At 37.7% G+C, this 24,746-nt stretch overlaps 3 protein-coding genes across 19 annotated transcripts in view; 1 reads left to right on the top strand and 2 right to left on the bottom strand.

Annotated features, from left to right (window-relative positions):
• Positions 1-10,586, bottom strand: part of AK7 (adenylate kinase 7) — a 30,104-nt gene extending 19,518 nt beyond the window's left edge. For 3 of the 5 annotated variants that reach the window (XR_001522387.3, XM_015632176.3, XM_033515288.1), the window contains exons 1-8: positions 10,479-10,586; positions 9,736-9,912; positions 8,499-8,607; positions 7,433-7,527; positions 6,599-6,709; positions 1,456-1,539; positions 855-943; positions 234-324 (exon numbers count right to left, since the gene is read on the bottom strand). Coding sequence is in view for 4 of the 5 variants with exons in the window: in XM_015632176.3 (XP_015487662.1) it covers positions 234-324; positions 855-943; positions 1,456-1,539; positions 6,599-6,709; positions 7,433-7,527; positions 8,499-8,607; positions 9,736-9,912; positions 10,479-10,553 (831 nt within the window). In the remaining variant the exon portion in view is untranslated. Of the gene's footprint in view, positions 1-233; positions 325-854; positions 944-1,455; positions 1,540-6,598; positions 6,710-7,432; positions 7,528-8,498; positions 8,608-9,735; positions 9,913-10,478 lie in introns of those variants that run through there. The other 2 variants (XM_033515289.1, XM_019007120.2) reach the window with 2 other exon arrangements.
• An 839-nt stretch (positions 10,587-11,425) lies between these two features.
• GSKIP (GSK3B interacting protein) lies at positions 11,426-15,247 on the bottom strand. Of its 3 annotated transcripts, none has more exons than XM_015630778.2 (3): positions 15,081-15,247; positions 13,884-14,142; positions 11,426-13,283 (listed from the first exon to the last, which is right to left on the bottom strand). In XM_015630778.2, exons 2-3 carry the CDS (start codon positions 14,139-14,141, stop codon positions 13,122-13,124), a joined length of 420 nt encoding a protein of 139 aa, XP_015486264.1. In that variant the 5' UTR covers position 14,142; positions 15,081-15,247; the 3' UTR covers positions 11,426-13,121. The 3 variants fall into 3 exon arrangements, with proteins under 3 accessions (XP_015486264.1, XP_015486265.1, XP_033371274.1); XM_015630779.3 differs by having other exon boundaries at positions 15,077-15,148; XM_033515383.1 differs by lacking the exon at positions 15,081-15,247 and adding an exon at positions 14,964-15,051.
• A 490-nt stretch (positions 15,248-15,737) lies between these two features.
• The window catches only part of ATG2B (autophagy related 2B), a 52,559-nt gene continuing 43,550 nt past the window's right edge, over positions 15,738-24,746 (top strand). For 5 of the 11 annotated variants that reach the window (XR_004497994.1, XR_004497993.1, XR_004497992.1 and 2 more), the window contains exons 1-6: positions 15,765-15,926; positions 19,347-19,509; positions 21,330-21,482; positions 22,447-22,549; positions 23,423-23,585; positions 24,062-24,241. Coding sequence is in view for 5 of the 11 variants with exons in the window: in XM_015630774.1 (XP_015486260.1) it covers positions 15,765-15,926; positions 19,347-19,509; positions 21,330-21,482; positions 22,447-22,549; positions 23,423-23,585; positions 24,062-24,241 (924 nt within the window). In the remaining 6 variants the exon portion in view is untranslated. Of the gene's footprint in view, positions 15,927-18,223; positions 18,299-19,346; positions 19,510-21,329; positions 21,483-22,446; positions 22,550-23,422; positions 23,586-24,061; positions 24,242-24,746 lie in introns of those variants that run through there. The other 6 variants (XR_004497995.1, XR_004497996.1, XM_015630775.3 and 3 more) reach the window with 3 other exon arrangements.

Genomic DNA, 24,746 nt, shown 5'->3' with positions numbered 1-24,746 from the left:
GTTAATTATAACATTGCAAAAATTGTAGCAAGATCAAATAAACTATTTTGTTTAAAGGACAGAAGTCTTAGAGATTTTCATAGTACTCCTCCATGTAATTTACTACACAAGGTAATTTAGGAAGACATAAGAATTTCTACTTCAGTAAAATGCATAGTTTTAAAACCTTACATACACATATACTAAAAAACAAAAAAGGAACTCAAATCTCTTACTTTCACCAAGGCTCTTACCTTTATTAATTGTTCAAGGGTGTGCATCGATGTATCTACTGCAAGTACATACTGAAAGTCTGGCCTGTGGTCTGCTACATTTTGCAACACTCTGAAACACAGCAAGTACAGCCCAGGCTGGTACTTGGAGAAGCATCTATGGCTTTCCTTGTTAAATGCATTTCATGAAATAGTACCAAGAGTTTGCAAATTCTTGCAGAACATTTCAGAGTACGACATTTTCATATATATTTTACTTAATAAAGAAGTACAGCTACAAATTTTATTTGAAAAGAAGTTAAAGGGATAAAGAGCTATATCTATAGAAGATATTATGTTAGTCTGCTACAGAGTCCACAATCTATTTCCATTTCTGTACTAGTTAACTGGCATCACACTCTAGACTGAGCATGACGCATCACTTATTAAAAGCAAAGCATCAGTGCAACAGTCATAAAGTTTTCCAGAAGGCACATCTACTTCTAAAGAAACAGAAAGCTCAGTTTGACTCAGTTAAAATGGCCCAAGAGTGACCTTAAACCAACTCACCCAATTTCAAAGCCTCAGTACTCTCTAGTGGATTTGGATTTGATATCTAGCTAGGTATTAATTATTACTCTGAGAATTTTTTTTTCCACTCACCCTGCTAAATCACGAATATGAATGGTTGGAATAATATTATTTCCATCTCCAAAAACAGGTATTGCAGGAGTCTCACCAACCCAACACATCTTAAAATACAGAGAATAAAGTGAGAAAAAAATTAACTAGAGCTAAAAAAGGAACATTTGATTACTTGGCAAATCGGTATATTAAAGATTCAAAGTTCAGTTTATTGAAGAATTAATACAACTGCAGTAAAGGAGACCATTCTTGAGAATGGTTCTTGCCAGCCTACTTTAAAGAAAAAAAGAAAAAAAGAAAAAAAAAAAAAAAAAGAGACTGTAATGTTGAGAAGAAAAACATTTCCCTGGATTCCATTTACATGACAGATGTGTTCTCACTGCTGGAAAGTACATATGGAGATACTGTTCAAAAACCAGAGAAATATCTAAGAAAAAATAGAGCCAAAAAAGAGAAAAACACTTCCACTGTAGCTTAAATATTTCAAAAGGATCAAATAAACAGTTCTGCCCATGAAAGCTTTGAGCTTACAATACCAAGATTGCTAAAAATAGATTCAATTCCAGTGCAGTTTGCCCCTAGAAATTAAATGATCCTTCTAATGTAGTTGGATGTCTACCTTAAAAAAGTAGTGAAAGAGTCCTTCCTCAGCTCCATATTGATGTCCTGAGGCAACAACATAAGTTGAAAACTTTTCATTGTTCTGTAAAGTGAAATCAGCATGAAAGTTTTTATTAAAATATGGTACTACAACTGGGATACAGGTTTACACTGACTCTTGAATACATGCACACTAAACATATGGATGTTAACTGTGAAGCAGGGAGCACAGTGCCTGTGGAATAGCAGGCCACATAACTTTCTCAGTCTTGCCTGAGAAAGTGGCCTGGGAAATCATAAGGAGGAATTAAAACAATCCTCAGAGACAGAAAACAGCATTGCAGGAGCTGATTGTCTGTTCCTTGTTTTCTTGCAAGGGAAGGTCGAGGGGTGGTGAGCCCCACTGACCAATGATGGTGATGTGTTAGTTTACTAACCAGTAAGAGTTTTTCTTTTCTGTACTTTCACATATCGGTCTATAAAAAAGATCTGAGGCAATAAACTGGGAGAAATTCTCCAGTTTGACTCCACAAGAGAGTCTGTGTTGTTCTTCTTACCGTTCCCAATAGAGTGACACTAAATATACAAAGTGTGCAAACTGTATTGCTTCCAAGTTGTAACTAGATCAATTGTTGCATATCCTGTAGCTTCCTGAGTTATTATTTCTTTGTTCAAAAAAAGCTGTCTACATTTCTCTTTCAAAAAAATAGGTATATCTACATTTGAACAAAAAAATTATAAGATTAAAATAAATTAAGAAGCAAAATTTGGAAGTGATGTAAATCAATTAAGTAAACAGGATAACGTACGCTTCTACTTCCTATTTTCAAGAAAAAAACCCTTGGAAATTCATTGCAGCTATTTTGTCAATGCATCACATTTGCATTTGGCTATCTAAAGGAGCAGAAAATATTAGATTAATGATTTTACAATTTCTTAACTTTAATTTTTGCGCACAATTAAGAAAAATTGTATCTTTGAGCCATTTAAATGTTTTCCTAACCACACATCATGATTAATCCACATATTTTTGGTTTATCATTATTGTGTAATGTCACAAATTTGCCTGTCTGCTTGGACATACATGTTACTCTTTGTATCAATGGTGAGGATGGTTATTAAAAAAAAAAAATCATCTGAAAGGAAAAAAAAACTTTCAAAGAAGTTTTTTGAATTAATCACTTTGAAATTTTTTAGATGAAACAAAATTATTAAATAATTCCCATATTGTAAAGATCCTAGGCATTATATATCTTCCTCCTACAATGTAAAAGAACCTGCCTTTATCAGCAATGGGAATACATGTGCAGATTTGGGATCTACTATTTTTGGGGGGGGAAGGGAATGGACCTTTTGTTATCATCTTTATCATATTTTAGAAACAGAATAAGACAGGTCTTAGCAAATCTTTGATTATATAAGCATCATGCAACTTGATGACAAGTTGCAGAATCAGTGTGTTGTATCCATGCAGTTTTATCTATACGCTTACAAAGTGTATTGATAAAGAGAAACTTTGTTATAAAAACTACTTCATCTCAACTGAATTCAACAGCTTGCTACTAATCACGAGAAACACTAAAACTAGAAGACATTACAGATAGCAGAAGAGCTTCCACACTGTAAGGACATCTGCCTGTTTCAAACACTACTAGGGCCACAGAAGGACTTTGCTATGGGATAAACACAGAAGGGAGCTACAGCAGAAGTGCACTAACTCTAGGCATGGGTGATCTGGTTAGTACATCCTGGTTAATGCATCTGGACAAAAATTCCAATTGTGGCCAGGACCATAATGAAGCAATTGCTCATATGTATATCAGTAGTCAAACAAAGATCATACCCTAGTTATGGGTCAGATGGCAACCACCAACCATCACTGAAGTCCCCCTGAATATGCCTCTGTGAATACCTGGAACTAGGACTGTAAGATAAGCCACAACAGTGGCAACTTGAGATAAGAAAAGATAAAGGTGGTATTATTGTCTGGTTGTTATCCCAGGGGGACATTTAACAAAGCTTGGGAAGAAGAATGTTTTGCTGATAATGATCACAAAGAATGCAGACTTTACAGGCCATAAGTAGATCCAGCTCAGCAAATGTGCTGAAGTCAGCTCCAACTAAATAAGGTAAGGTAATTCTGGCAGGGGGAAGGCCACTAACTCATGGCCTTCTGACCCAAGAAACCCATCAACTCAAAAGAAGACAAAGACTGAGCATGGGACTAATTAGCATTAGAAGTGAGGGAATAATTTAACCAATAGATTAAGAGAACTGTGTAGCCAATGAACATTAATTCCTCTGTTTGCTATAGTTTATAAATATGAAAAATTTTGAATGATCTTGGGAACCTCATCACTGAGAAGCCCAGTATGAAGAAGGACCAACACGATGCCACTGGATCCTCGGGTGGTGACTATCTTCTGATTGAACTCTCTCCTCTGTTTTCTATTTCTCTACCTCACATTAATTGTTAAATAAAATCTATAGGATTGACTTCAGTTTATGGTCTTGTTTGCATATTAATTTGGGCAGAGGTATCTCTTACTACGCGGATCTTAACACACACAGAGTTTGCTTGGGTAATACCATGACAGATACTGTTTGCATCTAAGAGCAGCAGCTCCCAGGATTGCTCTGGACAGACTACAGACATTTCCCAGAAGACACGTTGTAATTTCTGTCTTGTAGCAGGAAAAACCTGCCTCTTCTGAATGCATAGGAGATGCTATTTCTCATTTCTCTTAAAAAGAATTTAACACTGGATTTTCTTCCATGTACCTTGTGCTAACTCATGCCTCACGTGAAGACAAACCACAGTTTTGCACTGACTGCTGTATATCACTGAAATACATGCCTCTAAAACAGGCTCAGTTCCTCTAACAATAGCTACTTAGTGTCACAAGCCACCCATTGAGAAGGTACTACTTGGCGTTACTTGACTATAGGTAATTTTAAAAGTAAGGCAATTCTTAAGCAAGTTGGTGTTCCTCATAGCTTGTTTAGTCGTGGGTAAGGAACGTCACTGTCCCGTGTATCGTTCAATTAAAGCCACTAGGTGTCACTTTCGAGCTGGGATCGTCAGTTCCAGGCTGTGATTGTTTTACATTCTGTTCTCATTTTGTTCTAATAAATTGCTTGAAATGAGAAACAGGTCTAAGTGGATTCAGGAGCTGTGATACCACTGAGAACAGAGCTGAGGGATGAAGAGCCTTTCTGTCCTTGGTAGGCAGATATTTCTCCAAGGATTCTGAATTTGCCAGACCCCAGAGGTTGCAACTTCAGAGAAAAGTGACACAGCCTAAATGCCCTGAATGCCACAAAGGTAAAGGTAAACTGCTAGTGATAAAAAACAAGGTCTCTTAAACTCTCAGACTGTTATTGATTTTTAATCAAAAAATAGGTGAGAGGTACACTAATGCAGAGAGGTGAAATCTTGCTTTAAGAAACAACTTCCATTAAATTGCACTCTGAACAGGCAAACAAGGCTTAGAAAACCTTCTATTCTTGGTGCAAGACTTTTTTTACCTGGCTGGCAAGACTGATGAATCCCAGTGTCTGAATTCTTTGCAGGGAATGATAACACTGTAATTTCTTTCACTGATAGCACATTCCCTAGATACCACTGGATTTAGAAATGAGTAACGACTCTAATTCAGAAGTCTCCAGCCATCACAGGAAGCCAAAGCTGATTTTATGGGAAGAACAGATGCTTTGGAGCCCCCTGTTCCAAAGTGCTGACAGAAACCATCCAGGTATAGTGATACCCATTGGTACTGACACTGGAGTTCTGGAGGAAAAGGGCTCCTTTTGAAAGGGCTACAGCAGGTAGGTGTTGAAAACATTCAAGCTCCTTTATAATGTCCTGCTACATATCTATCTTCTCAACAGATGTTCAGCCTGACAAACACTTAGAAGATAATTCTATAAATACTTTTGGTATGCAGTGACTCAGTGCTTTGGACTACTCAGAAAAATAGCCAATAATTCATCTGGATATTAAGTGGAGGCAGTAGTTAACACGAGGTTTGATGGATGCCGTTTAAAATTTTCATGTTTTTAATATCGCAAGTGTGAAACTTTCCCCATGATCTTATAAATCCATGTTAGCACAGTAAAAGAAAAAACAATTCACCACTGCTTTTACAAGCTGTAAACCAAACTTTTACTTCTATTCTGTAATTATTAAATCCAGAGTAGAACAGAGTATAATTTCTAGTGCTATTTTCTCAGCAGGGCATAAGATGGAAACTATATGCTCAAATCAGAGAAATGTTTTTTTCACAATAAATTCTGTTATTAGCTGGATAAAGTTTTGCAATGGACATGGAATTATATTGATTATGAGAGACTAACACAGAAAAAGAATGACCAAACGACACCTTCATCATCCAGTGTATTTTGTTGTCTTTCTCATGTCCTCACTACACCACTAATGACAACATCTTCCATTTTCCTGAATTGTAAGCTGAGCCACTGCTGGTATTTCTTTAATAATAGTTCCTAAATACAAATAGAGGCATAGTCTGTTCTCTAGTAAGATTAATAGTCTAATCAGACCAAAGCAAGCAAAGCTGAAGGAGGGGATTTTAAAACATAAAAAGTGATAATATATTTTAGCTATTCTGTGTCAGCTCTGTGACCGAGATTTTAAAGTGAATTATAGGGTGGAACAAAAGTCAACAAGGCCTCTGCCCCAAGAGGACTATCCAGGGACATGCTAGGTGTGGTCAGAACATCTAAGTATTTAAATGAAATGTAATTCCAACATAGCTTGCTAATATTCAAAGATGCTGCTTTTCTTTAGAGCTGTACTAATATCCCATTCCTCTACAACCTTTCTTCCTCAAATATTTCCACACAGACCCCAGCTTTGATTGTACAATCAAAGAAACTATTTTTTTAAGATGAATATGGTTTACTCCCTACCTAAGCAAAAATATGAAATTGGGATTTTTATTATGCATGCACTTGGGTTTCAAAAGACACTATAGTATTATCTATGCTACTATATTTTAATAATAATTTGTGTCATCCATATTTATAAGGAAAATAATATATTCTTAAAACTTATTCAAATGGTTGATAATTTCCATTACTATGATAAAGCTCTAAATAAGGAGACAAATCAACTTATTTCTATAAAAAAGTTCTATACATACAGTTTTCCCAAGTTTTGCAATGTGTTTTTCAGCATTTATGTAATCCATAAAGCTAGGATGAGATTTTCTTTTGCGAAAATTGCTTTCATTAAAAGGATTCTCAGGATTTTCCTATGAAGAAAAAAAATAAGATCAATACACATTTCTTAGAACAATTTTTAAAGGTCTAGATTGTTAAAGGAAGTTCTTTAAAAGTATTTTAAAATCTGTTTTAACTTTGTCTTCATTTGAAATTCTTCAAGGGTCTGAATTTGATGGTTGAGGTTTAACATTTTGGAAATGTCATTAATTCAATTTCAAATTTCACAGTAAAAGATTTTTTACTACTTTTTGTATTTTAAAAAAACATTACTTTTTTTTTTTTATATAGCATTACACAAGGTTGAAAAACCCTATTTCTGTAACACTGAATTTGAGAATTGCAATAGTATACTACAAAGCACCCAACATGGTTACTGAAAATACATATATTGATACAAAGATGTATCTATTTTAATTATGTATTTCATTAAATATGCAGTTAACATGGGATTTTTTTTTATGACTGACAGTGCATATTGTGGTTAGCATTTGTTTTGCCTCTTGACCAAGCAACTCCTTATGTCGTCCTGTATCATTATAGCCCAATACCTAAACTTTTCTGTTGGTGAATTACATCTAGCAATTTTGGCAGTAGGTAGTGAGTAAGGGTGAAAGAATCCCAAAACCCCGCTTCACTTTACTAGCCATCTTTGAAGTACACACCTGAAATATGTTGTGTAATTGCATGTAGTGAATATTTTCCATTAAATGGTAACATTTGGTTAAAAAAAATAATGTTTTGGTATTACTTACAGGGTCAAAGGGTTTGGTATTTCCCCAGGTCATTATTGTTGAAATGAGGATGAATATCTTTTGTTTTGCAAAAGTCTCTATTTCCTTATGTAGGGCTGTTAAATTAAAGCAAGGATTTTATTTCAAACTGTATTATTCAAACTGTATTTTTGCTTTTATATAAAGGACCTGTATAGACACTCATACCAATGTTCTATGTGATGTGTTTTTAAGCAAATGCTCCTTGAGTTAAAAATAAAAAATCAGGAAAGAGTACAAATAGAGAAATAATAGTAAAAAAGAATCAAATTATTGGGAATTGACATAATTGCCACAGAACTAAATGTTATGGGGAAGAAAATCCCCACCAAAACAATCTATACTAGGAAATGATTCATCTTATTGACAGCTGAAGTACTGAAAGAAAATAAAAAAGTGTGGGTTTTTTTGTGATAGGAAAAAAAAAGTTACTGAATGCAAATAAAGTTTATTTTAATATAAAAAAAGATAATTTTTTTTTGATATGCAAATTATTCTGTTTTCTGAGTATTCATACTATAAAGAGGAAAGCATAATTTAGTTTAGCTGTCATGTAAAGAATGATACTGCACTCTCACCATAAAAGGATTACAGCTGCCTATTAGAATCCGGGTGTAACGATAAGGAAAAAGTTTCCAAAACACAATTAGCAATATTTTTATTGGACTTTTAAGAAAAATAAACTCAAAATAATTATATAAAATATTAAAACATTCTTTGAATATCATATGAGAAAATTTTCTACCCACCTCCCAATGCAAATAGATGAGAACGGTTGACAGTTATTTAAGGAAATTACTGCCTACACAGATGTGTAATTTAAAAAGTTGGAGCATTCCATGCCAACTTCTCTCTCTTCTGAATGTGATAGTGCATTCCATAGTTCCTTGCTATTTAACCAAACAACTCGTGCAGCATTTCTCCATCAAGTAACTCCATTTTCATATTAAAGTGAACTATGAATCCCTGATAATTTTATTATACAATTTTGGCAAGCTTTGATGGCTACAAAGAAACCAAATTTCTGTTCAGGTATAGCTATACTAACCAGAAGCAGCCCACATTGCTTCCTCAATTTGGTTTGCATCTTCAGTGATATTATATAAAACAATTTCACACTCAAGCAAGTGACTTAAGAGTGCTTCTCGAGAAGAAACCTGAGGGAAAAACAGATTCTGTCATTAGGGAAAAAAAAGACATTTTCAAGTTCAGTTTCTGGATAGAATGCAGTTTTCTAACACTAGGATGACGGAATTATACATAAGATAGTTATCAAACTTTTATCTGTCAGATACAAGCAAGCTGATGAAATGGAAATTAAATACTCAATTTTCTAATTTAGAGTACACATTAATATAGATCAAAATTATGGACTTTCAATTGTATTTCAGGATCCATATTTTTAGTGCATTTGTGAGCATCAAAAAATATCTACTACTTATCCAGGTATTTTAAACAACTATCCATAGGCAGAATAGAGAAGGCATAAAAAATTGTCCATTTTCTTGCAAGGTAGCATCCTGTAATTTTTATTAAGTGCAGATTGTCTGTATCACTCGACCAAATCCAGCAAACACTTTGGGCAAAGGCAGTGGTTAAAACTAATCACCGCCAGCCATAATTTCCTGATTGAACAGTTCAGCTGCATAGACATCTGAATCAAAATTTTCAAGTTTTGGAAGAGATTCTTCAATAAGAAGAAGAATAATCAGTTTATAACAAGTAGTTTGAGACAGAGGCAATTCTAATTTCAGAAAACTAAATCAAGCAATAAGCAATCACATACATAAGAGCAAGCCTCCTTTAGTTAATTAAGAGTTAATTAAACTCTGGACATACACATCTTTTTACAAAGATGGAGGTATTCAGACAATTAGCTGCTAGTGAAAGCTGTGATTTCAGGGAACAGTTAAAGGAATCACTAACTTTGATTCCACCACCACTACTTTCAAAATGGTGATAAAAGACAAAAAGAAGACGAGAGATAATTGAAGTGTAAGCTTTGAGAGGAAAAGAAAGCAGACCTGTGGATCATCAAGATAGATTTTTTTAAAAAGCTATGAAGAGGACACAATTTATTTTCTGAGTTCCTTCCTTTTACTATTTACTGTATCAGAACTAGAAGAGAGTAAAGCAGAGCGCATGCAGGAAGCAGAAGGAATAAAACAGATAGATACAGCTTCCAGCAGGAACAACAGACTATTTCATTAGTGCAGGTCATTTTACATTACCTGCGATATTTTTAACGTTGCCTAAAGGCAATCTGAAATCAGACTCATACTTACTACATACGTTTCCTTTGCAAAACGTGGATTAGTACTCTCTGGTTTAGAAAGAGTACCCACTATTTCATAGACTTCATTCTTTGAGGCCGTGGGAACGTCATCTGAACCATTTTCATCTCCCTCCTCTTCTTCATCTGGGCTTACAAGCGTCGCTCCAACAAAACAGGTTGATAAATACTGCAATATACAAGACACGAAATTTGTATACAAATATCTATTGAGCCCCACACAGCTCCTCGTGATCTCCAGAAGGCACCAGCGCCGTCTGACCAGCCCTGCTCCTGTTGTTGATAATGCGCTGAAACAGCTTCCCGTTGAAGGGAAAATTAGGCACTGCTCAGCCTCAGCTGGAATGTTTTGTCTCGGCTTGTGTCCTACGCCTCAAAGCCGGCGGTGGTGGCGAGTCCCTGGATGCCCCGGCTCCGCACCCGGCTCCTCTCGGGAGGGGGTACCTCACGGGGAAGTTGGTTATCGCCCTCCACAGCGATCAGCTGCTGCCTGAACGCTCACGACCGGCTTTATCCACACCTCCTCCTCTTAACCCTTTATTTTTACTCCTCATTTTTACTCTATCTTATCCCTTCAATTGCTCCGGTGCGTCTCCTCAGCAGCTATTTCAGCTGACCCTCCTGCCCGCCCGGCCGAGCTCCCCGGGGACCAGCAGCGGCTTCCCGGCGGGCGGAGGTGCCTGAGGCAGAACGAAGCCGCGGCCGGGAGCAGCTGCGGGCTCATTCCGCGGTCACCTGGCCGATGCTGCGGCCGCAATAAGAGTCGAGGTGGTTGAGGAAGACGCGGCGGCCGCGCAGCGCCTCCGCCATGGCCGCAGCCCGGGACGCGGCCCGTTGCCGCGCGACCGGCGGCGGGCGCACCTCCCCCGGCGGCCGCTGGGGGCGCGCCCCGCCCAGCGCCGCCCCGGCACGGGCCGTCACGCGCTGCGCGCAGGCGCTGTGGGCACCCGGCCCGGCCCGGGGCACGCGGGGCGGCGGCCCCTCAGTCTAGGACGTTGCTCCGGACGGCACAAGACGCGTGTGGTACTGCCGAGACAAAAATAGATTTTAATTAGGTTATCAGCCGTCCTTTCCGGCAGCAGACAGGCTATGGGGCTGCTTAAGCGGTTCGCGGATTAACAGCTACAGCAGCAGCGCTTACTCGAGGCTCCGGACAATGGAAACGACTGGCAGCTGAAGGAAACCTGAAATTCTCCCTCCTCAGTGCTCCACAGAAGTTCCCTCCATAGAGGCAGCAATACCCCAGGACAGGCGTGGGTGAGCATTTTGGTCATCCTCAGTAACCACGAAGTGGTAGAATGACATTTTTGAGTTAACACTGCAATACAATTTAAGAAACAGAAGTTTTGTCTGTTAACACCTCCAAAATATGTTGCATATGTTTTGAAAATATGCTTATAATAATCACACAAAATGACATTTTAAAGGCCTTTAAGACAAAAAAAAAAAACCCACCCAAACCAAACCCATTTCTTTGGCTTTTTTCCACTTGGATTTCTATCACTCCTTCACAATCATATATCTTACCTTGCTTTTTCATGACAAAGTTTCAGCTGATACACGTTTGCAGCCAGTTTTCCAAATATTTAACAGTTATTGAAGATTTTTCTAATTTTTTTTGAACTTAAGTTGTTCACTCTCCACTTAGCAGTAGCTCCACCCCCCACAAGAAAACTAGAACGCACTGGTCCATTTATTTAATTCTTTAGTCGTTGAAATTGAACAAGTAAATCAGTTGCAAGGAAAAATATTCAAATATAAATTTGCTAAAGTACATTCTCCTCACAGAGGACTAACCATGAGCCACAGACCTGTGTGCAAAAGAGAGCCTATAAACGATTTTTGGAGCATGGAAGCATACCCTAGGGCAGTGGACTACTTTCAAAAGTTTCAACCCAAAAACATAATCACGAAATTAAGCTCTTGAAAACAGAAGCACTAATTACAGTTGTCATGGTTGCTCATTGCTAACCCAAAGCCATTACAAAAGCTCTACTAGGCTTGTCTGATCAGTATGACTAACCTATAGCAGGTAGAAGTCAACACAGCTCTACTTGTCACTGGAATCTGTGAGAACCAATACATCCCTAAATGTGGTTCCAAAAACGCTGCTGCATGTACTTGTCACAAAAGCATAGAAGAATAATGGCAGGATTGTTTAAATAAAGACACACAAATATAGAGTAATAGAATACAAAAAGTATGAATGTCACAGAATGTCAGTTCAACTGTACAAGCATTTCTACCCAACTCTAAATTTTAAAAAGTCTACCATTCGGTACATACTTGAAAAGTTATAGCAGAACAACAGATTTATAAAGAGAGTTGTACCAGTTTTTAAGTAGAAAATACAAGTTATATCTTCCAGCTTGTATTAGTCTTAGCAAATTTCATACAGCCTTTGGTTTCAAACCAATACAATGCAATTAACATTACAGTGCTTACTTTAGTATTCACTAGGAGAGGACACTGTACAATTGAGGGAGAAAAATGTGAAAATTTGGAGTACCAAAGTACTGTATTATAGAAAGTAAAGGCTGAAGCAAAAATACTCTTGAGTATATCCTGTACATTATGTAAACACACATTCAAAATAGTAAACAGGCCTTCTAAGCCTCTCAACCAGTTGCAGTATAGCATACATATATAGAGCATATATAATATCATTTTAGGAAATGTAATTCTGTGCTTAATCATTCGTGGTTCAGACAATACATTCATATATAAGCAGTTCCTCCCGTGTATTATTTGGACCTTGCTGGTTGCCACAGACAAGGACAGATTAATGCTGAGCCTTGCTTTTAACTCAGATACTGCCACTATATAAGCAATGCTCAACTGTTGAAGAAACTATCTTTCTAGCTACAAAGCTGACAGCTTTCTGATTTATGTATAGCAAATCAAGCAGAAATTCTTTGCAGAAGTTTTCCAGTTATTTTTTCACTAACTGGGTAGAGCAAATGGTTACCTTCTATTTTGAAAAGAAGGCATGAAAATTATCAGCACACACACGAAGAAATACTACTTATATCTATAACATTCAGTCTCTATTCTTTTAGTTTTGACTACTAAGATTAGGAAAAGAGACCGAGGTTTTTGAACATGGTATGGAGCAACTTACATGCTCATTTATAACAAAAAATAAAATTAAGAATTTTTTCCACTATTTATCCAAGTGGCTTTTAATAACATTGTGATATATGCAAATCCATGGTAGCAAAATGTTATATACTTGTTATAACATATAAACATTAATAATGTACTAGCATGAAGTAGTATTACTTCATGTATGCAAGAAATGAAGCTTAAGATGTTTGTAAGGAAGATCTCAGCGCTTCATACAAAGAATTCCTTCTGGTACTAAATCTTCCTCATAAATCATGACTGACTTTCTTTCTTCAGAGCTTCTAGTCTTTGTAATATTGCATTTCCAAACACCTCTCGATATGCAGGGCTGAGAGAGTCCAACAAGGAGTAGACAGTTTCATGATATGGAGTTTGCAGTCTGTCATCAGTCTGATCAAAATCATAAGCTACCACCTGCAACATAAGATTGCATGGTTAAATTTCTGCAGTGATGATCACCTTGACACATCTAGAACAACATGTAACTTTGCTAGTCAGTGTAGTACAGTAATGTAAGAACAAAAAATACTGGATTTAAATTGTAGTCTCTGCTTTCTACTGTGGAGCTTACTGGTTATACAGTATTTAAGACAATTTCAAATACCTTTTGTCCAAAGTCAGAATATTAGTAAAATACATCCTTTGCAAATAAGTCTCACATCTACATGTCTGTACAAAAATTACAAGTGGTGCAAAAAAAATAATTATATATATGTTGTATTATTGACTTCTTTGGGTATCTGAGAAACTCAAAGATTGACACACCTGTAACAAATTGCTGATTCTATCTTCACCATTTCAGGTCTTAAATAAACTCCTATTTTATTACTAACTTCCCTTCTTGCTTTGTTGGAAGTAACTAGCTAAAGATCCCTCCTCTAGAAGAAAACATGTAGATCAGGCTTTCGTAAAAGTACAAGAGGAATATGTATGGTTGTCAGTGAAGTATTTTTTAGGCACCTTTTGAATATGGTCATTTTTCAAAACAAGAAGTTTAAGAAATAATTCATTTACCCTGAGTCCTGCTTCAGTGAGCTCCAGACAGTATCTGTTCCTTTCCCTGGTTTCCACATTGATATATGCCACATCCTCTGCACAGGGAAGAGTTTTTGACACAAACATGTTGCTGACAGCAAACAAAACATCATTTACAACAGCTTCAGCTTCTAGTCTCATATCTTTCACGTCCGTTCCTTCAAAGTCTCTATAATCAGAATCCTCTTCAAACCCTGTGTTACTGGGCAACTCCATAGGATTGCAATCAGTCTCCATTCTGCATATAGAAACATTTATTTTAGATATATGATACCACTCCATTCAATATATATTAACGCCATAAAATACAAGTTATATTTTAAACAGACATATTTAACATTGTCCAAAAAAAAAAGTAAACTATGAAACCCAGTAACTTGCATAACTTATGAAATGACAGTCTAGAGAACTCAAAATATTCAGAAAAAGTGTTGATGAAGATTACATGAACATTTAAAAGCGGTATCAGTATCACTGAAGCTAGTTTTTCTCAGGCAAGTTAACTCGCATTCTGTGGTGTAAGACTCTGTTACGATTCAGAAGTCATTAATTCTGTCCTTTGCCGATCCAGAATGCGGGAGGAAGACAAATCATGCCTAGAAAAAGTGAAATCAATAGATGCAGAAAACAAAAACCTACTGTTGATGAATTTATGGAAGACTTGGAAAAGTCTTTGAACTAAATGGATTATCAGTGATTTTAGAAATTAAAGCTGCTTGTTACAGTCACTAAAGAATAAAGCTCCTGTTCATCTTTTACGCACAGCTGCCGATACATTTCAGAAACAGAGGCTGCTGGTCTTTGCGAGCAACTGGTACCAACACGGGACAGCCCCAGCGGGGCTATCACCGCGGCTCCGGCAGTGGCCCCGTGGGTACCAGTGTCGCCTGGAGGCCTCAGCTGACACCCGTGGAACCTGCCTGAGGCAGCAGGGAAAGCCCCTTGGGACGCCGCCCCGGGAGCTCTGGTAGCTGAGCAATGCTGCTAAGAAATGGGGGCTGCCAATCAACATGCGGGAGATTCACTCCATGGGACCGACCACTTCCTATCAATCCCCACCTTCGACCTAGAAACAAATTCCGAAGAAGCTAAAGGCAACAGGGGAGCTGGATACCCAGCTGCGCAGCCTCCCGCTCCCACGGACCGCACCCCCGCCGCGCTCCGGAGCGCACCCACCAGCGCCGGCGGGCGGCTGCTGCCTCGTCCCCGACCCCGCACGGCTCCGGACGCGCCCGCCGCGCCGCTCCGCCCCACTCTGCTCTGCTCGGCGAACAGGGCCCGCCCCGCTGCTTCCCGGGCCGCTCCCCGGAGAGGCGGCCCCGGCGCCACCGGCTGCGCGACGCCTTCCGGCCGTACCGCCCCCTCCCGCGGCCGCTTCCGCCCCCGCCTCCTCCGCTCGGCGACGCCACTTCCCGCACGTCACGCTGCCGGTGGTCGGCGGGGGGACGCCGGGAGGAAGGAGACGAACAGCCGCGATCGGCCCGGCCGCCCTCGCCGGCGGGGCAGAGCTGACCCGGAGGGGCTGCCCGTCCGCCGGATCCCGGCCCCTTCCCCACGCAGCGCAGCGCGGCTGCAGCGGCCCCTCCGCGCTCGCTGCCGCCGAGAAGATGGCGGCGGTGTCCGAGTGAGGATGGAGCTGCCTGTCAGCGCCTCTTCGCCCTAGGGCGGGCAGTGCCGCCCCGCCGGGGCGTGAGGGGCGGCGGCGGTGCCGCCCGGCAGCGGGGACACCCCGCTGTAGCCCGCGTCGAGGGGCGAGCCTTGGCCTGGCGGCCCCCGCTCAGCTCCCTCGCGCCTCCGCTCTCCGCCCGGCCCCAGCCCCGTCCCGCCGCCCGGCCTCGCGGCCCCCGGCGTGCAGCCGCCATGCCGTGGCCTTTCTCGGAGTCCATCAAGAAGAGAGCCTGCAGGTACCTGCTGCAGAGGTACCTGGGCCATTTCTTGCAGGAGAAGCTCAGCCTGGAACAGCTCAGTCTGGATCTCTACCAGGGCACTGGATCCTTGACGCAGGTCCCTCTGGATAAGTGGGTAAGAGATGCTAGCGCCTGACCCCTTCGGCTCTTGCTGCATTTGAGGGACCAGCTGTTTCTCTGTCCCCGGCTGCCACCCACTTTATTTTCGATACGCAGCCTCTTTCGTGCAAAAGGTTATAGCCATAATTAACATTTCATCCAGGGAACTGTTGTCTGATATGCTAGCACTTAAGAAAAAAAAATAAAATCTTGGTATTTATTACAGATACGTTTTTCTAGCCACACTTGGGTTGCATAATTTTTAATTATGAGAAAGGTAAGAAAAACTGAAAGATGGCAATAGCTACTGATATTTCAGGGAGAGCGAGCTAGTGTAGCCCAAACTGCTAGAAATCTCTGTAGTTAATGAGGAATGTATTTACTGACTACTAGAGATGGTGAAAACAAAGTAATCTCTGTGGTATCTATGCTTTGTTCTTGTCTTGGAGACAACTTGGTTCTTAGTGTTATGGTGAGTTTAATCTGTGTAGATCTCTAAAGATTGTCCCCATATCTTGTAGTGGTCAAAGTACCTGTTGACAGAAAGAAAGCTGATTTTAGCTGGAGTTTGCGCAGCAGGTGGCCGGTCACACTCCAGTCTTGGCATGTATGTTTTTTCATATGTATGTGTCTATACACAGATATGTATATTTCCAGCCTACTGTAGAGACAGGCCTTTGGATTACTGGGTTTGTAATATTCTGTAAAGGTTCTTGGTTTAATTGCCAATGTTACTGAATTCTGACCTGTCTATCAAGTGTCTGTCATGAGAAGACTTAAGCACTGGAGTGAATCAGTCACTGACATCCAGGGTAGCATAGATAATGAGCTAGGTCCTTTGCTTTAATGTTTTCCAAACCACATTTTTACTAGAGTATGTACTGGTATTAGGCCATGCAGGGTATATTTTAAAATACTTGTGAATATATGGTGTTTTCAGGTAATGCTTTTTAATGTTGTTTGTGTGAAAATATGTTTGAAAGGGGTAGAGGACAGACGCTTGCAGAAATGCTCAATGTTACCAGTGTTTGAGTGTGGACTTTTTTTCTTGTTTGCTTGTTTGTTTCCTTCTTTTCTTTTCTGGCTGTGTCTGCAGCTTGTTTTCTGTGACAGGCTTGCAGTGAGGCTGCCTCCCTTTAATTGAGTTGTTATGCCCTCTAGTGGGTATCGAGCGCTCTTTGCGAATCAAAGTGATATTTAAAATGTAAAATACTTAATAACAAAACAGTTAAGGGCCAGTACTAAATGAAGTGTGCATAACATATATACAGTGATTAAATGAATATGCTGTAATGCTTAGGTGATCTTCCCCATTTGTGGATCAGCATTTTTCTGTTCCACTTGTAAACAATTACATGTTTGAGGTTCTCTGCACGTGACTCTCATGTATGACAGATTGCAAAAGCAGATGTCACGGAAGTACTACAGCTCTTTTTTTCCCCCTAGTCATTGTAACCTTGTTCTCAGTGAATCACCAGGATGACTGCATTTTTACATGGTGTCCATTTTTGCAGATATTTATGTTCATCTCAGCACTGTAGATACTTTGGCCAATATTGTATTTGTTTACAGATTGTAGAGATATGTAGGAATTCCTGGGGCTGTAAATGTAATGGCTTTGCCTTTTGGGGCCAGGGCTCTTCAGGAGAATCAAAATGTAATGCATAATGTTTGGTTGAATTTTAGTGTACATTAAATATTACTTTTGTGGACTGTTGGTCACTAATGTGTAAAGAAGTCCTGATATGAAGGCTCTGCTTCAGTTTAAAAATTACACTTGGAATGCTCTGATTACTTCCTTCTAGGAACAGCTGGCCTATTTGTGGAGCAATTTAGCTCAAGAGTGCTTCAGTTTTTCTGCTTATAGATAGAAAATTTCTATTTTAAAATAATAAGCAGTGTACTAAAATACACTTATTTTTTATTACCATGCACATGGGTAGCAAAAATACATGATTCAGATTTATTCAAAATATGGTAGCTAGCTTACTTCCTGCTAAAGCAAATTACTTTGTAAATTCATTCAAGTAATTTAAATGAACCTGTGATATTTTAAAATGCAGTTTTCATCTCTAATAATTATTTTTGCCTTCTTATGTTATTGCCACATGTATAGTTCTTAAATATAAGTTCTTAAATATACAAGTTCAAATGTGTTAGAGCTTTTCTATTATTTATTTTATAAAATTTTAATGTCACTGAATTTTAGTTGATTATTTGACTCCTAAATAAATTCCCAATAGGACTGTTCAGGTTCTGTTTCTTGAAAGCTGGTGTCTTTTTTTGCTTCTTGAGTGGACTTTGGAACAGAAACTAGAAAAGCTGAACATGCAAGGCAAACAGAATTCTAAAAGCAAGGTTATTAAGAGCATTAAGGAGAGCAACAAGGTAATATGATGGGAAAGTTGCACCTGGAGATATAAGAATTAAAAATGTAATTTTCTGAAATCTTATGTTCTTTATTTTTAGATTGTTCTGTATAATTGGAATGTCATTTTAAATACAATTAAAATGGAAAACAACTTTCAAATCCTTATTTTTGTCAAAACTTCTGATGTTGAATTTAAGCATATTCATTTTCTCACGTAAAATCAGTGGCCTTGTTCAAAACTCAGGAAGGTCAAACCAGTCTTTAGTAGGGCCTTGTTTACAATGCAAAGTTTCACACACTGAATTTGGTATGTGAATAAGACTGGGATTTGTTTCATTAAAGCAGCTTAAGTACTTCTTGTTTGAGAACTTAAGTTTTAACTACATTTTAAATTGAAAGCACAGGCAGGAACTCGCTTTTTTATTAGCCTAAGCGTGGAGAATATGTTTCATGTGTATGGAGGTAATGAACTCTATATAGAGCAACAAGAGTCTTCTGAGGATTATAGAAAACTTGAAAATCCTAAACTGCTACATTAGAGCTGGTATGATATTTTGGGCAACTTGGTGGTAGCAGCGTTTATAATGCCACTATAAAGATAGGATTTAGAAATGGCGAGTATGTTACACAACAAGAGAGGATTGTTTGGGTCCATGGTTCCACTGTCACAGACAAATAAATAATGAACTTTACATTGAAATTAGATGCTATGATATACTCCTCTCATAGAAACTAGGTACTTTTGTACTTTCACTGTCAGCCTGTTTTCAGTACTGCCAAAGAAAGACTAGATTTTATTAGTATTCTAGTATTTATAAGAGTAAGTTAGCAGACTTTTTTCTTGTATAGTGCAAAAGTACAGATTATACAGCCACCACAGAGGAATTCTGAAAGCTGGGTAGTGTGTAATTGCAATGGAATTGAAACACTTGAGAGTGTCTGGTGTTTTTTTGTCTGAGCAGAATTAATTTTCTAGTATCAAGGTATTTTATTTGTTAGATGTAAAATTATGGATGTGATTTTAAAAAAGTTATAATTTTTAAATTTTATTTTATTGTTTTCTAGTGTCTTAATGAGATCCTGGAGTCTGCTGATGCCCCTCTGGAAGTCACAGATGGATTTATCCAATCAATTTCTTTATCTGTCCCTTGGGGGTCATTGCTGCAGGATAACTGTGCATTAGAAGTGAAAGGATTAGAGATGGTCTTCAGGCCAAGACCAAGGCTAGGTAGGCTTATTTTTTGCTTTTAGAAAAGGATATTTACAGGTTTTCATTATCAAAAATCTCGCTTTAGTCAATTCTTATCCTTATTTAAAATGTCATTTAGCTTCCATACGTTAGTGATTGAGAATTAATAAAAAAAGAAACTGTCAGATGTTTGTCAGTTGGTCAACTCAGTTAGTTGTTGCTCTGTTAAATAACTTGAAATGGTTATGATGTTTCTACTGTTTTATGTCTTCCAAGCTGTTTCAGACCTATATAAATGGAATTGTGGAAGGAGTTTTTGCAGATTTTAGGTGTTGTTTGTGCAGTGCTGTGAGGCAGCGCTAGTAGCTGGCTGTTGGGTGGCAGCAGGACAACACCATGGTGTAAGACTGGGGGGAAGGTAATGGTAGGTTCTGGCTTTCTTTGTCTAATTTAGGCTAAAAGATGCATCTCCTTGCATCTTGAGAACAACAAATGCAATTTAATTGCTATTGGAGTGTGAAATAATGACTTTTAAATACTCTAAATACATACTTACTTTGATTGGAATGCTAAGAGGATTGTCTGAGTTCTAGCTTGTCCATCTCCAGACGCTTATTACTGATCTAGTTTAGATTGTCCTGGTGATAAATTTTTACTGATCATCAAACTTACATAAATCCAGTGGAACACATAGTGCATTTTTAGTTGTGAAAATTGTTTGAATGTCTGAAGACTTTTAATTTGGTTTACGTCTTACAGTGTAGAGAAGGTGGAATAAAACATTTTTTAAACATAAAAAGAGGGAAAAAATGCATAAAACCTATGTCTCATCTTTTGTGAGTTACCTTAAATGACTTACTTGCTTACATGTACTCTGCATTACATTCTTAGTTGTTTAACTGAAATTAAGTTTTGAGCTGTATTACTTTCTGATAGAAGATTATTGCTGTCAAGGAATGGTAGTATTAGGAAGAAACTTTCATTTCTTCACCTATATCCAATTAGTTCTCTTTGATGTACAGTGCTTTATAATAGATCAAATAGTGTAGAAAAAACCCCATGGGGCTGGTTTTATCACACATCTATAGCCATGTGGATGTTTCCAGACCTGAATGCTTAACTGAAATATTTTGCCTGTTTAACACATTTATATTTGAGCTAGTTTTATTTTTGTCTGCCTATATTAGAGTGTGATAGTTGAATTTGATTAACTTTTCTAATCCATAGTTTTAGAGCATTTGCTCTAAATGGCCTTGGCATTAGCTGGTAGGAATGCATTGTCAATTAAGTTAATCTGGCTGATGAAAAACTTGTTCAGCTTAATACTTGCTGTCCTCTTGGATTTTATTATGTCTCACTATGTCAGGTCTGTGTTAGACATTTAAAACATGTTTTAATATGCTAAGATAACATTTTAAACCTTGCATAGTGTTTCTCCATGTGGGATATGTTTCAAGAGAAATAAGAAACTTTGAAATAATTCTTAAAAATTTAACTTGCTTCATTTTGCCACATATGCCTGCAAAAATATGCCAATACAGTAAAAGAAGTCCAGAAATTATTTAATTGCTTAAATTATTTAAACCACCACTGCAAATTGATTATAGTGTTGATTACCTGATTTTATCTTGTTTATACTAAGTTTTCAAATACCAAAATCTTACCAGTGCAGTCTAAATAGATTACATTAATTTTAAAGTAGTAAAGTCTATAATGAGGGATTATAACCAAATTTGTTTTTAAGTATAATTCTTGCTAAGCTGTTGAAACTCTGGATGTGCCAAATGTATTGCTCTGTTTTCTCTTTATAGTTTCATAAAGTTCATGTTTAATTTATTAAGACGTATTTTATTCCACAGCATCTGGTTCTGAGCCTATGTATTGGTCAAGTTTTATGACCAGTAGCATGCAGCTTGCAAAAGAGTGTCTTAGCCAAAAATTGACAGATGAACAAGGAGAAGGGTCCCAGCCTTTTGAAGGACTTGAGAAGTTTGCAGAAACTATTGAAACAGGTATGAATCAATTATTGAGATCTGAATTAACATCTGAGATTTAATTGGTTTATGTTGTGTCTCAGTTTTACAGAATGGCATCTCAACTGCCTTAACTTATCTGACTAATTTTCACTTGTTAACATAGCTTGTAAAATCTAGAGAGAAATTCAGGACATGTGATCTTGATTTTGAAGTGGGAAAAAAGCCCCATTTACTTCCTAAAATATTTGTGTACTTCCCTTAGTGGACACATTGAACTCTGTTTCAGAGCAAGTTGGTGTTTGTTTTCACCATATTAAATCCAGCTACATCTGTCCTGAGAGATTGCTGACATGTTTTTGTTTTGGAGATGGCTGTTTTAGTGATGCTGTTGAAGAAGAAACGGAGAAATGTTTTTTCAACTGTGTTTATGCAAAGCTGACCTGTTATGTTGTATGCATCTCCATAATCACACCATGTTGATAGAAGTAATTTAGAAACTGTTTTTTGTTGGAGGTAGTTTCTGTAAGAGGATGGAACTAGGGGCTCATGACTGCATTCTGTGGTGGAGAACCTCATGCAGAAATGTCTGAGCTAAGGGAAATGTTTGAAGTCCCACCTAGAGGTGGAATTACTCAGTCCAGACAGTCTGTTGCTGCAGCAATGCTCAATGGTTCAGACATGGTGCACAGTGAAGGTGTTATTTTCCTTGAGGATCATCCACACTGAGCTACAGGAGAACTTTGTTTGAACTGTCACTTGCTCAAATGTCTGAACCTTAGACAGCAGTTGTATGGTATGGATATACATATTGATCATTTAATATGAGTTTATATTGTCTCTTGAAGTCATGTTACCTTATTAAACTCAAGTGATAATTTCCCCTGAACTATTGAGAGTTTAAAATGAAAGACTCTTTACTATGGTTACAAAAGTAACCATATTTATATTTAGTAACTTGACTTAATAGTCTACACTGTATTTTCTTGTTTTCTCTTTTAAGTTCTAAGAAGAGTGAAAGTTACCTTTTTAGATACTGTGTTACGAATAGAACACGTGCCGGAAAACTCTAAAAGTGGAACTGCACTTGAAATCAGAGTTGAAAGGTAATTTTTTTTTTTTTAAATCTGTGGATTTTTTTTTTTCTAAGACACTTTTTGTCATTTCTTGTAAAATACCTTTTACTTGCACACACGTGTTCTTAGTATACAGTTGGACACCTTAGAGCACCTCTTTTAAAATGCTAATGAGCACTATCTTCACTGAGGTTCCACTTAGTGTGTTTATGTTAAAGTTATGTAACCATCAAATTGGAAGAGAGAGTTCTGTTTTTTCCCAATATACATTATCATCAACTTCTACAGTTAATGAGTAACATTTCTCAGACATTTAACAGTTAGTGTATATTGTTGACCATGTGTGCAGTTAGGAAAGGTAACTGACCCTTTTGAGTAAGACACTTTAAATCTTTTTAGAAAAGAAGGTACAGTCCCGAAAAAAACCCAAAACCCTGAGAGAATTTAAGTTCTTTGTGATCTTTCAGAAGAGCCCATGTGAATTTTGTAATTACATTGAACAGGAATACTGTACATGTTCTTAATGCAGATTATTTTCAACCTATGCGAGAGTGTAATCCTACTTTCTTGCAAAGTTTTGAGATCAGCATCAAATAAAACTGATGCTTACTGAGAATTGCTAATAAAATATTTTTTTTCTAAACATTGATAAGCTTCAGGTTATTGTGTTCTCTGGGATGTGTTCACGCTGGATGCATGTATTGGTTTTCTGGTGGTGTCCCATAGAAAAATTAAGATGTCCAGCCATTCACAGAGAGTGGTGGGTTTTCATTTCATGACGGTGAACAGCACTACAAAAGTATGAGGAGAGAGGCCATGTACAAACTTAAAGGCTAAAAGGCACAAGAGAAGTAACAATTTGCATGCACCCACTGTCTTTATTTCCTTTCTTTTGCCTCCCAGAACTATGTACTGTGATGAAACTGCAGATGAGTGCTCTGGAATTAATGTTCATCAGCCCACAGCTTTTGCTCGCAAATTACTGCAGCTCTCAGGTGTCTCTTTCTTCTGGGATGAGTTTCCTGCATCGGCAAAGTCCTCCCCAGTGTGTTCAGCTACACAGCTGGTAAAAATAAATACATTTTATAAGGATGTTAATTGATGAAAGAATATACTATTACACTAATAGATTAATTTTGAAGGTTAGAGGAGTTGAACTTGTACTTAAATCTGTGTTTGGGAAGTTTTATAATTAGTTCCTGTTGATTTTGAGGAGAGGCAAGGAAATGGATTTTAGGACTGAGTAGAAATTAGGCTGTATTGTATTGGAATCTGGTTGCAACTTTAAGAACTAGAAATTTAAGAACCCTGCAATTCACTATTCTCTGGGAACTTGCTCTTCTTTTTTTCAAAGGCCTAATGCTTCATATTCTATGTGCCTTGTTTTTTCAGTTATCAATACATGTTTTTAATGCCTTAGTCAAATTTATAGTTTGTAAAGTGATTATTTGTGTGATAGCCTTATTTGAAATGTTTGTGTTTTGCATTTTTTTCTTAAGAAATGGGATACATTCTTATTCCTTTTTTCTGTAACCTTTAAAGGCAACTGAACCAAAGCTTTCACCTAGCTGGAATCCAAAAATCATTTATGAACCACATCCACAATTAACAAGAAATTTGCCAGAAGTTACTCCTTCTGACCCTGTACAGATCTGTAAGCTGATTGGTAGAATGGCATTAAGCCTAACATTAAAGCAAAATGAAGTACTTCTTGGAGCTAAGGTTAGTCATGCTTTCCTGGTCTTTAACTAAATGAAGGGTTCTGTAGAATGTTTTTTTCTAGTACATATGAAACAGGTGTTATAGTCTCAGGGGAACAGAATTGCCATAGTATTCATGTTGATTCTTTACATTCTAACCTAATAAATATGTGTAAAAAGATAACTTTATGGTAGCCAGATAAGTCAGGGCACATTGAAATCTGTTAAGTGAGAATTCCTGTATGTTAGAGAGAGACTGAATTAAGTGTTCAAAAAACAAGTAGATATGGTAGTGAGTATATAAGTAAAGCTGTGTAATATATTCCCCTTCTCTCCAGTTTTTAAATTGGCTGTTGATCTGTTTTGTGTAGTGTATCATATTTTATAGAAAGCATGAAGTTTCTACTGTAGTAGAGAAGGTTTTTTTCCCCTGTCTACCAGTTTCTAGTCAATCTTTAATTGTTCTTGTTATTCAATTAGGAAGAGTCCTTGAAAAGAAAAATAACATGTGAAATAGAGAAATGCTG

This window comes from Parus major, chromosome 5 (assembly GCF_001522545.3).
Source record: "Parus major isolate Abel chromosome 5, Parus_major1.1, whole genome shotgun sequence".
NCBI lineage: Eukaryota > Metazoa > Chordata > Aves > Passeriformes > Paridae > Parus > Parus major.
The sequence above is the reverse complement of the archived record's forward strand: the minus strand, read 5'-3'. Positions and strand labels throughout refer to the sequence as shown.

Bases quoted from the DNA above. Each gene is read 5' to 3' on its own strand.
- GSKIP (XM_015630778.2), bottom strand. From the start codon at position 14,141: ATGGAGACTGATTGCAATCCTATGGAGTTGCCCAGTAACACAGGGTTT. The intron at 13,284-13,883 runs GTAAATGAATTA...CTTATGTTGCAG, and splicing joins TCACTGAAGCAGGACTCAGG to GTGGTAGCTTATGATTTTGA.